The 12123-nt window shown below is 35.5% G+C and overlaps 1 protein-coding gene across 1 annotated transcript; it reads right to left on the bottom strand.

The window, feature by feature from the left end:
• Positions 1 to 3366: 3366 nt before the first annotated feature.
• LOC121737752 (cell growth-regulating nucleolar protein) lies at positions 3367 to 5574 on the bottom strand. Its single transcript, XM_042129439.1, has 3 exons — positions 5428 to 5574; positions 5115 to 5256; positions 3367 to 4577 (listed from the first exon to the last, which is right to left on the bottom strand). The coding sequence occupies exons 2-3, from the start codon at positions 5240 to 5242 to the stop codon at positions 3467 to 3469; spliced, it is 1239 nt and encodes a 412-aa protein (XP_041985373.1). The 5' UTR covers positions 5243 to 5256; positions 5428 to 5574; the 3' UTR covers positions 3367 to 3466.
• Positions 5575 to 12123: the final 6549 nt, after the last annotated feature.

The raw sequence follows: 12123 nt of genomic DNA, 5'->3' as shown, positions 1-12123 counted from the left end.
TCGCGCCATCTTTCAAAAGTACAATACTTTTATTACGAAAGAAATGTAATAAAACTTCTTCGGGCGCAAATAAGTGGGAAGTATGAATCAAATGGCGATAGCTTATTATGGAGTAAAACTTCTGTTGTTTAAAAATGGAAGCGACAAAAATGATGAATGAAATGTGTCCGTCTATCATTACCTCTTCACGTTTAAACCGCCTAATCGATTTTGCTGGGTATGGAGATACTTTCAGTAACGAGAAAGGACCTTTTTTTTCTTTTTTTTTTTTTGAGACGGGGAATGCTGTTGCGCATGCCGTTTGGGGACAACTCCCCCGGTACGTAGGACTAGCTGCGGCCGTAAAGATGGTGAATTTACCGCAGCCCTACCCACTAAAACCCGTCTATACTCTTCCACTCTTCGCACGCAGGAGTGCGAGGACGCGCGAGCTTTCTTTCTGCGGCTCTGCGTGCGCGTGGCTGCTTGTCACCAGCAGGCCCTTCTCGAGGCCATACGGGCACGAGAAAGTACCTAGGATACTTTTTTAAATGCCGGAAAAATGCTTATTTTGCGATAAAACTAATTTAGACACAACTAAGATGCATTTGCAAGTGTCATCTAGTTTGTCTATAGCAGGGGTTCCCAACCATTTCTGTCTACTTTGAGAAAAAAATATGTTTTAGCGCCCCCATTGTCTCAATTTGAAATGCATCCAGATGAAATAAATCCCCCCCAAGTCTCTACACACCGCCCCCCTTTAGACCTTCAGCGCCCACAAGGGGGCGTTATCGCCCATTTTGGGAAAGGCTGAAAACTGAAAACTTAAGTACCTATTGTAACAATAACAATATTAAGTCATATGCCTTCGCATATACCTGGAACTTACGTTAATATGGTAAGTATAAAGTGACAACCTAGATAAGTTATGATGAATCGTTGATTTTATATTGGTAGCCGAGTCACTCACTTCAATTTAGCCTAGGGATGTGCCAAGTGATTTAATTTTAAACTGTCTTTCAAGCTTGTTTCAAAACGTTCCAACCAATTTCGAGTTTTAGCCCCGAGAATCACTGCCATACAAAAGTAAAAAAGTTATCGGCACTGATACTTTCACAGCGATCACGATATAATATGGTACCTACTCATACACACCCTAAAGTATTATCACTTACGTTTGTTACAGCTTGTAGATACTTAAAAGATAATGAAAATTGAAAACATTCCATCACAGGATTTGTAGCCCGCTGAATATCTATATACTATATACTTGAATAATAATAATTAATAATTATAATTTTGTAATTGTTTTGCAAACGCCCGAACAAGGCATAAGTTGTATATTTCGTCAATGTATGTTGATTTATATATGTACTTGGTTGCAAATAAAAAAAAATTTGAAATTGAAATATCAGTGTCTAAACACACTATGCCGAATTCCGCTTGCAATGTATTTTAAGTTACCGATGACATACTATTACGTCGCGTGTGGTCGCGTTCATTCCGTCCGTATGTATTGTATGTGTTTAACATAGCAGACATAATCATGCGGAAATTACGCCGCGTAACTTCGGCCTAGTGTATTTAGACACTCAATATCGTCTTTAATTCAATACTTATTTGGAAAATCCCAATCGATTTGGCCCATCCCTAGCCTCCAGCTAACTTCTTCATTAATCATACTTTAGACTATGTAGAACACGAAATAACGTCGGAAAACTGATGAATAAAGAGTGATTGATCGTCGTAATGTTCGTGCCTGATGGGACGCTATGGGGATATGAACGGAAAGCTAACCGACCGAAAATTGGTGGTCGGCTGAAAACGCGAAAGGATTACCTTCAGAAAAAAATATTTATAGGCACCTACGTTATTTGGTTGGGTTATATTTAGTCCGTGTTACGTAACACGTGTGGCAGACATAACCCAACCAATAACCATATTGTGTAGGTTCTACATTTGCCTATAAACTATGCAAGCAAGGAGCCAAACAAGCAAACGGGTCACGTGACAGAAAGCAATTACCGTCGCCAATATCAAAAGAGTTGCTGGTGCTTTGCCGGCTTTTTAAGGGGAAATATGCTCTCCTTCTTGAAGGTTTGCACTTTGCAGTTCGTATACAAGCTAAAATAAAATAAAACAAGTGCGTGTCGGGCCACGCGCAACAGTCTATTAGTAACAACATCATCTCAGTTACGTTAAAAGCAATTTGAACGAAAAATTCCTATATAGGTACTTCGCCGAATTCATTTTTTTAGTTGATCGACTATATCAATAACATATTATGAAGTCTCCTTAGCCGTGATAGTTTTCCTTTTAAATTCATAATATTTTCTACTCTCGTGATTTTTTTCACTTCTAGAAGCAACCGTTTAGCTGGTAGAAGGGGGGACACTAGACTCTAACGATTTTTTCCACTTTAAAACTTCATATTTCACAAATGGAACCCTAAATCGGAAAATTATGAATACTCGTAATATTTTTAAAACCTATCCAACGAAAAAAATTCATCCCCGCTTGATGTGTAGGGGAGGTCCCATAAAAAAAATATTTTTTAAAGATTTTATATACCATTTTGTCGGCACCATTAATATGTGCATTCATGCCGAATTACAGATACGGTACCTAATGTACCTGATTGTTCCTTGTAGACTACGGAACCCTAAAAATAAGTTCGATATTTTCGTTCCTAAGTCTTAACCACAGATTTTGTTTTAACAGATATAAAAGCATATTTTTTCTCTTATCTTTACTATTATTGCTTATTTAAGCAAACGAGAGGATAAAGGTAAGCGTATTAGGTACATTTATTGCTCTGTCTAATGACCAGATTTTGCATTTTCATTGCGGTTCTCCTGATTTCAGTCGGGCAATAACTATTGAGGGCTAGGGAACGTGGTGCTGCCAACATGTGTCGTCAATCCAAAACACGTCGTTATTTACATGATATAATATGCTGCCACCTATTATAGTTCCTGCATGTTTCCTATTAAAGCGGTATAAGGGCCGCGCCACACCGGAATGGCAGCGGCGAGGCGAGCACTTTCAGTGTCATACGATCTTAAACTTTATCTTCATTATTGTAATACATAGTATCGCTTGAGAAATAGCGGCCTCTGGCGGCCGCCAGCGGCCACGAGCGGCCACGGGCGGCCGTAGACTTCTCAGTTCAAAAGCGATACTACGTATTACAATAATGAAGATAAAGTTTAAAATCGTATGACACTGAAAGTGCTCGCCTCGCCGCTGCCATTCCGGTGTGGCGCGGCCCTAAATATGGAACTGACGCTAAGAAGGCTTGTAGCACTGTAGCCTGCAATATTTTAAGGGTAGATAATATTTAGATATTGTTTAAAGATAGTATTATAGAATTTAAATAAATCAATATTTTGGCAGTTACAGAAAGAGTATTTATTACAATACTTAAATTTCAGTCCATAAAACATGTATTATAATAATATAATAGTAAAAATGGAAAAATCTACACTTAGTCTTCTAGAAGGAGTACCCTATTCTTGTCCACTCTGACATTGGGGGCACTCTTTAGCTTTTTAATGAATTTATCAGCGATTCTATCATCTACTTCATCACCAGTATATTCCGAATACTCCGAAAGAACTTTCTTTTGCAACCTCTTGAAGGGCAGTTCATTCCCTTTCTTCTGCAAAACTGATATGATTACAGAGTGCCAATTAAATTTGCCATTCTTCTCTGCGGCTTCTCCATTAGCCACATTCTGGTCATGAAGACAGAGAGCTTCGGCCTCAATTTCCTCGTCTGTTTTTGGTTTCTTCTTTGTCTCCTTAGGCTTGACAGGTTCATTCTCAATATTGGCAATCTTATCATTCACTTCAACATTCGATTGCACTGTATCCTGACGTTTGCGCTTCTTATTTTTACCTTTCCCACCTTCGGTTTCAACTACTTCTTCATTGGAGTTAGATTCTGATTTGTTTCTGTTCTTCTTACCTTTCTTCCCTACTTCCTCCACCTTAGTTTCCTCCACATTCTCTTCTTGGACTTCAGCTGCACTCTGTAATTCAGCTTCATACTTCTTTCGTTTCTTTTCCTCCTTTCGTTGCTTCTTTGTGAGCTTCTCAGGTTTAGTCTCTTCCGCATCACCATTAACTTTCTCATCCTCATTTGTGCTTTGTACTTCTTTGGCAGTTTTATCTAATTTTGTATCTCCATTTGTTATTTCTTCCTTCTCATCAGAATTTCCATTTGTAGCATCACCATTTTGTTTGGCTTCAGTACCATTTTGTTTATTATTATTATTGGACAGAGCAGCTAGTTTCACAGATATTAAATCCCAGGCTTGGTCGATATCTTTAGGATTAGTTTTATGTCCGCAAACATTTTTTACAAAGTTAATGAATTTTGGCTTCTTCCTAGGTGTGTTATTGTGTTTGCTTATTGTTTCTATGATTCTAAGTACGTTTTTGGAGGCATCCTTCTGCTCATCAAGGACATCTTGCAGCATCTCAACCCATGCACTTTGTTTCTTCTCACCCTTCTTCTCTTTAGCTTGAAAACCTTTTCCGGAGTAACGCTCTTCTTCAGTTATGCACTTAGTATGAGATTCATATTCATTGCCCCTGTAAAAAAAGAAACATATTCTGTGATAAATTTTTTTTCATTTTACTTTTAATTTTAATAAAATAAACTAGTACTTAATAGTTTTTTTTTCAAGATTTGAAAATATCAAAGTATCTATATTCTATTGCTTAAGTGCAAGAACATTAAATTTTATACTAAAAAAATTTCATACGGGTGACTCTCTGCTCAACCAAACTCATTAATATAAAGTAATAGTTGGCTCAGTTACAAGTTTTTTGTGAGTTTTGCCAGCGTAACTGGCCTTGCAGCTTACCAACAAATAGTGCATATTATACAAAATCTATCAGGATAAAATTGTATATTACATAAACAGACAAATAGTGCATATTATACAAAATCTATCAGGATAAAATTGTATATTACATAAACAGACAATGTAGCTATATTAATTTTAACCAATGAAAGTCAGGCATTTTGATGTGTGAATACATATTTCATGGCCTTCTATTTTATAATTTAAACAATAGCAACACTGTTTAAAAAATTTACTATAGTTTTCTTATTAGATAACTTACAAGAAGTCCTTGAAACAGTCCATACAGGATAGGTTAGGGCTGCGATTCCTACATTTGGTCAAATAATGCTTCTCAACTTTTGGTTTGTTGACAGACTCCCCGCAGTGGCCACAAGTAAAGACTACCATCTTGTTTTTGCTGACTGCAAATGTAAAAAAGTAATATATTACTAAAGTTCAATCATTTAAAAAGGTAATGTAGAACAGAATAATAAACATAGCGGTCAAAATAGATAAATATTATGTTTCTGACACACATTCAGCGATGTTGCTAAAAACAACATTATATATAGAGACAAAAGACTTTAACTTACTGCAAAGTTGCGAAAATTTGTATTTATTATAAAAATACAAAAAACCACGTGTTATTGATTATTTTAGTAACCAAAAAAACAGCAATTTTAATAATAAAAACACATGCAGAACGCGAAAATATGTAGAAATGTCACATTTATCAGATGTGAGATGTCAAATTCCTTATCACTGACAGTGACAACTGACAGTCAATCAATATAATTTTTTTAACTTATTCGTTGGTAAGGTAAAAAAAATACATAGGTACATAATATTTTCTTATTTTTTTTGCCTTATCAGCATATATTAATAACTTTTGGACCATTTTGAAGCGCCAGGAATCAAGGTCACCGTGCAGTGTTACGATTTTATGTAGATTCCAAAAAGCCTACCTAGTCCGCGCCAAATATAGACACTGTATCTGGCATAGATTAAGTATTATAGTATAGATGTAATCTTAGCCCGTCATCGCGTGGCCATTTTGTGCTTATTTGCATACAAGTAGTGTGCATTTATTTTTTGAATATTTCTATTTGTCGATCATTTTGAAGCACATTATAATACAGAAAAGAAAGTCATTTCGTTCATGATATCGATAAACTATAGTTCAAGTAATATGAATCCGTAAACACACGTAAAAGCTATGCAATTTTTGTAGTCAAATTATTAATTGATGTGACATTTTTAGCACTAATGCATTATATAGCACGAATAAGGGATTATTAAACTTATAAATTATCTTTTTAGCTTACAAAAATACCCATTAAAAATCCCAAAAAACGTTGTTCAAAACTTACGTATTTAATGTTAAATCCACGTGTTTGAGGCATTCTTTGGCCATTCTTATGGTTTATTATTTAGCAGAATCACAAAACTCAATTATATCTATTATCTAGTATTAAATGTTCACTAAAAACCTTTCTTAACACTTTTATTACATGAAAATTGAAATATGCAGACCGACTCCTTTGTTATGTCCTAGTAAGAAGGACATAACATTACACGCTTTTGACGCATATACACCGATATAATATAAGGCTCTCTCCTAGTAATATTTGGCACACGTAAAACTGAAAGTAGAAGGTGTTTTGCCGGGAACGTGAAATGGTGATGTTGTTTTTTTATATTATTTTCCTAAAATTGTGTTATCTGGGTTTTTAATGTGTAATATTGGTAGGATATTAACCATTAGATAATATTCGTTATCGTGCACAAGTGTGGGAAAGTGATGTAATAATAAGAAACGTGCTCTTTTGTGTTCCCTCCAAAACTCCATCGAAAGTTTCAGTAAAGCGTCTACCACTTTACTGAATCGACCGACTTGACTTCTTGACTGTATTTACTTTATACTTAGACTTTGACTAGACGTTAGACCTGACTGACTTGACGATAATATAGAAAAAATCGTATTATAGAATATTGTTTTCCCGCCATAATATTATACTCGACACTGGCCATGGTTATAGCCGAAGTGCCATTATAAGGAAAAAAAAAAGAAAGTAGAAGGAACACAACATTGTCAGTTATACGCATAGATAAAGTATTATAGTATAGATGTAGTCTTAGCCCGTCATCGCGTGGCCATTTTGTGCTTATTTTCATACAAGTAGTGTGCGTTTATTTTCTTGAATATTTCTATTTGTCGATTATTTCGAAGCACATTATGATACAGGAAAGAAAGTCAATTAGTTCATGATATCGATTAACTATAGTTCAAGTGATGACAATCCGTAAACACACGTAAAAGTTATGCAATTTTTATAGCCAAATTCTTAATTGATGTGACATTTTTAGCACTAATGCCTTATATAGCATGAATAAGGGATTAATAAACTTATAAATTATCTTTTTAGCTTACAAAAATACTGATTGAAAAGCCCAAAAAACGTTGTTCAAAACATACGTATTTAATGTTAAATCCACGTGTTTGGGGCATTCTTTGACCATTCTTATGGTTTATTATTTAGCGGAACAACAAAACTCAACAATATCTAGCATTAAATGTTCACTAAAAACCTTTATTAACACTTTTATTACATGAAATATGCAGACCGACTCCTTTGTTATGTCCTAGTAAGTAGGACATAACATTACACGCTTTTGACGCTTATACACCGATATAAGGCTCTCTCCAGTATATATTACCACAATGGTTATACGTCACCACTCACAGAGTACTTTTTTATATATAGGGAAAAAAGCGCGGGAATCTTCGAAAAGGGCGGTCGTGTTTTCTGGAATTTTTAATTTTTGTTTTATTTATAGTAAATATCTTCGTTAATTAGTTTTCTTTTTATCTTATTATTAGTCTCTGGTCGAGATGTAGCCTTAGGGGCACTTCTTTTAGTTTTATTTGTGCATACTATTTGGTAAGTTTTTTGTATACTTATATTCTGTAAATATGGATGAGGACCCAGGGGGGCTGGAAGGCCCCCCTGTTGCCCAATTTATTATTATTCATACTACTGAAAATGTAAATGACTCAAGTATGGACACAGATTCGTCCGTTAATAACAAATCTACCAACCGCAAACGCCCTGCTGCATCTAGGCGAGTATGCAGAAAATGCAATAAAAAGATTAGGAAAAATCCTGACAAAACAAAACCTGACATCAACTGTATGTGCTTGAGTGACACGGAAAATAAAGAAAACCTGAATAATATCCAAGAAGTACATACAGCTGGCGTCATTGAAAAACATCAGGGCTTGGTGAATCCTCGTGTTAGTCGTTTGTTGTACACCGACACTGACTCTGCACCTTATGTAGTACATGTGCAAAAAGAAATATCATCTCCTAATGGAAACTGCACTTTACATCCCGTCGCATTTGGTCGCTTCCTTAAAAACCATAATATTAAGAATATAGAAAACGGTAGCCTTAAGAGAAATGGCAGGAATAGATTGTCATTATCTTTCTCTGTATTTTCTGATGCAAATAATTTTATTACTAATGAGAATCTAAAACAGAACAATTACAAAGTTTTTCTTCCATCTTTTCAAGTTAGTCGTGTTGGCTTAGTTAGAGGTATTCCAGCCGATTGGTCTGATGATGACATTTTGGCCAATATTACTTTACCGTATGGTTGTGGGGACATTTTGAAAGTAAGACGCTTAAAGAAAAAAAACATTGTAAATAATACTGTACAGTTTGTAAATACAGAGTCAGTTGTTTTTACATTTGATGGCCAAGTATTACCAAAAATAATTTTTATGTGTTATAACTCCTTGCCTGTCGACTTGTACATCTATCCCACCATACAGTGTTACAATTGCTGCAGGTATGGGCATGTTAAGTCACAGTGCAGATCAACCCCCAGATGTTTCCGTTGTGGTCAGAGTCATTCTGGTGAGAAATCTTCTGTAGATGAAGATTCTGTTTTCTGTTGTCTTTGCCAAGCTTCCCATATAGCCACAAGTAAGAATTGCCCTGAGTTCCAACGACAAAAATTAATTAAAGAGTCCATGGCTCACAAAAACTTATCCTATGCCGAAGCATCAAAACTCCACCCTCCTATTTCTAAATTATACTCAACAGTTTTAACCTCTTCTAGTACGTTCCCTTCATTTATATACTCTCAAAAACAAAATTTCTCATCGGTCATCAAAAACTCTGCAAAGAGGACAACCACAGAGTCATATAAAAAACAGTCTTCCGACAACCTAGAACACCACCAAAGTCAGTAGGTGGGTATGATAAAACTGCTCATTTCAACTTAATTAAAGATTACAGTCCCCCATCGGGTTCAAATGGCACTGCTTTGCCTACAAATGGTGATAATAATAATATTTCAGTGCCCGAATTAATTACAGCTATAATTAATTATCTTACTCAGTCAAATATTTTACCGTCATCAGTTTCACCGTCCAACGTAGCCTCTGTAAGTAACTCACCTGAAATTAACTCCCACTATGGATTATCTGATCCAGTGGAATTGTCGCAGTGCAGTCAGCAAAAAAAATGAAATCATTTATTTAATAAACAAATATCACCCTCTTAACTTTGCTCTCCAAGAAACATGGCTTAAGCCAGAATCTCTTTTTAAGATTCCTGGCTATGCATGTTTAAGAGAGGACAGATCTGATGGGTATGGCGGTGCAGCCTTACTCATCAATCATCGTCATTCATTTGTACATATTTCACTTCCATCACATAATCCAAATATTTCTTCTTATAATAGCAGCATCTGTAAATAACATCTGTTTTGTCTCATTGTATATTCCACATCCATCCTATTCAATATTTTTAGAAATTAAGAACATAATTAGCCTTTTGCCAAAACCTTTTGTAATACTTGGGGATTTTAATGCCCAACATTAATTTGTCTTGGGGTAGTAGTAATAACAATCAGTGGGGTTTTGAAGTACTAGATTTATTAGATTTCCATAAGTTATGTATTCTCAACACAGGGTTCCCAACACGGCAAACTGCACCTAACGAGGGTTATAGTGCCCCTGATTTGTCTATTTGTACTTCAAATTTATCTTCTCTTTTACACTGGTCAGTTCTATCCATAAACCTATAAAGTATATATTAAGTCTATGGTTCTATCATCCTCCAATATAACCTCCTTGCCCAAAGTCAATATGGATTCCGAAAAGGAAAAGGTACTATAGATAATTTAGCTCTTTTTATCACTGATGTTCGTATTGCTTTTACAGAAAATAAATCAGTTTTAGCAGCTTTTTTGGACATAAACGCAGCATATGATAATGTAAGGATAGATATTCTCAAACGAAAGTTAGATTTATTAGGTGTTCCGGAAATTATAAGTAATTTTATTATAAACGTTTTATTGGAAAGATTTATTGCTCTGCCTTTACAAGATACAACGTCGACGAAGGTGCGGGTTGTTGATAAAGGGCTGCCCCAAGGCTCAGTGATAAGTCCTCCTTTGTATAATATTTATTCGTCAGATATAGAGGATGTAGTGACTAGCGTGACTTCAGATTTGGAATCATATATGTTAACAGATATACATGGTGAATTGTATCTTCTGCAATACGCCAATGATTTAACAATTTATGTAATAGATCAATCTATTGCAAGAGCCTCCATTAGACAGTCGCGAGCCCTAGCACGTCTAAAGGTATGGTTAGATGAGAATGGATTAGATCTTTCAGTTAAGAAGAGTTCCACTGTACTTTTTACCCGTATGCGCTTTCCTCCTCCAGTGGTGGTAAAATATAATGGATTACAAATTTCAGTTGACAAGGAGGCCAAATTTTTAGGCGTAATTTTAGATTCGAAACTTAACGGTAATGCCCATAATGAGTATATTGCGTCGAAGTGTGAACGTTCGTTAAACATAATTAGATGTTTATCTGGAGTGTGGTGGGGATCTCACCCGTTTAATCTAAAATTGCTGTATAACGCTTTAATAAGAAGTGTTTTAGACTATGGTACATTCCTTTTAGAACCTTGTAACGTAGCTGGTTTTAAACAGTTGGATAAGATACAGGCAAAATCTATGAGGATAATTTGTGGAGCCATGGCATCATCGCCAATAAATGCATTGCAGGTAGAATGCGGTGAACCACCGCTCTATCTAAGGCGGCAATATCTGGCTGACAAGTTTTTTATTCGCTGTTTGCAATTTTCAAACCATCCCCTTATTCCGAAATTAAAAAAAAACTGTTAGATTTAGTAAATAATAATCAATTTTGGTTGCACAAATCTCGCCCTTGCTTAGTTAATAGCTATATCTGATATTTGTCGCTTGATGCCCCTACACATAGATTACCTGTTTTCCCGCTTTTTAACTCATCCTTTGAATCCCTTGTTTTAATTTAAAACAAGGGATTCAAAGGATGAGTTAAAACAGTTTTAATTTTTAAATCCTGATATCCGCTATGACATAGGAATTAAAAAATCTGATAAATATTATGCAAAGCCTTTTTTTAATTATTTAACAACGAATACCTAATTGGCAAGGTTGGCATCACATTTACACGGATGCCTCTAAAATGTCAGTTATAGATAATAATAATTGTGTTGGAGTAGGTATTTACCATCTCCAATACAATATAGTTCAAAAAGTTAAATTTCCTCCACAAACTTCAGTATTTACTGGTGAATGCTTTACATTTACTCAATGCTTGCAGGGCTCTTTGAGTGCCCTGCAAGCATTGAGTAGATTTACGTTTAGATCAAAATGTTTTCCCATAATCATACAAATCAGAAACCTTTTGCACAGGTGTACTGTCAGTAATTTGACTGTTACATGTGTTTGGATTCCAAGTCATTGTGGCATTCTTGGAAACGAGGAGGCAGATAGACTGGCCAAAGATGCGGTTTCTTGTGGAGATGTGTTTCCGTATGTGAATTATTGTCACGACTTGCCGTCTCTTGCCAAGAACTTTCTCCAACAGGATTGGAGTAAGGACTGGGCAGTAAGTAGTCAAAGAAAAGGTGTTCATTATAAGTTTAAACAACCTGAGATTCAGTTTAAGCCTTGGTTCATGTTACGTAGTATATGACATTCTCTTTGCTTGGTTCTTCAAAATAAAGCTATCAAAAAGTACAACTTCATCTATAATTAGAATGAGGTTGGGACATGTCATCACACCGGCGCACTTAAAAAGAATTCGGATTCGCAACGATGATTTTCTTTTCTACTTTGTTTTTCCACCGCCTATTCCCTACCTTTGTTTATGGCAAAGTACACCCCAGTGTCAGTGCCAAATCCCAAAAAAATATATATTTATAGGAATCACC

The sequence above is a fragment of the Aricia agestis genome, chromosome 21, assembly GCF_905147365.1.
Source record: "Aricia agestis chromosome 21, ilAriAges1.1, whole genome shotgun sequence".
NCBI classification, from domain to species: Eukaryota; Metazoa; Arthropoda; class Insecta; order Lepidoptera; family Lycaenidae; genus Aricia; species Aricia agestis.
The sequence above is the reverse complement of the archived record's forward strand: the minus strand, read 5'-3'. Positions and strand labels throughout refer to the sequence as shown.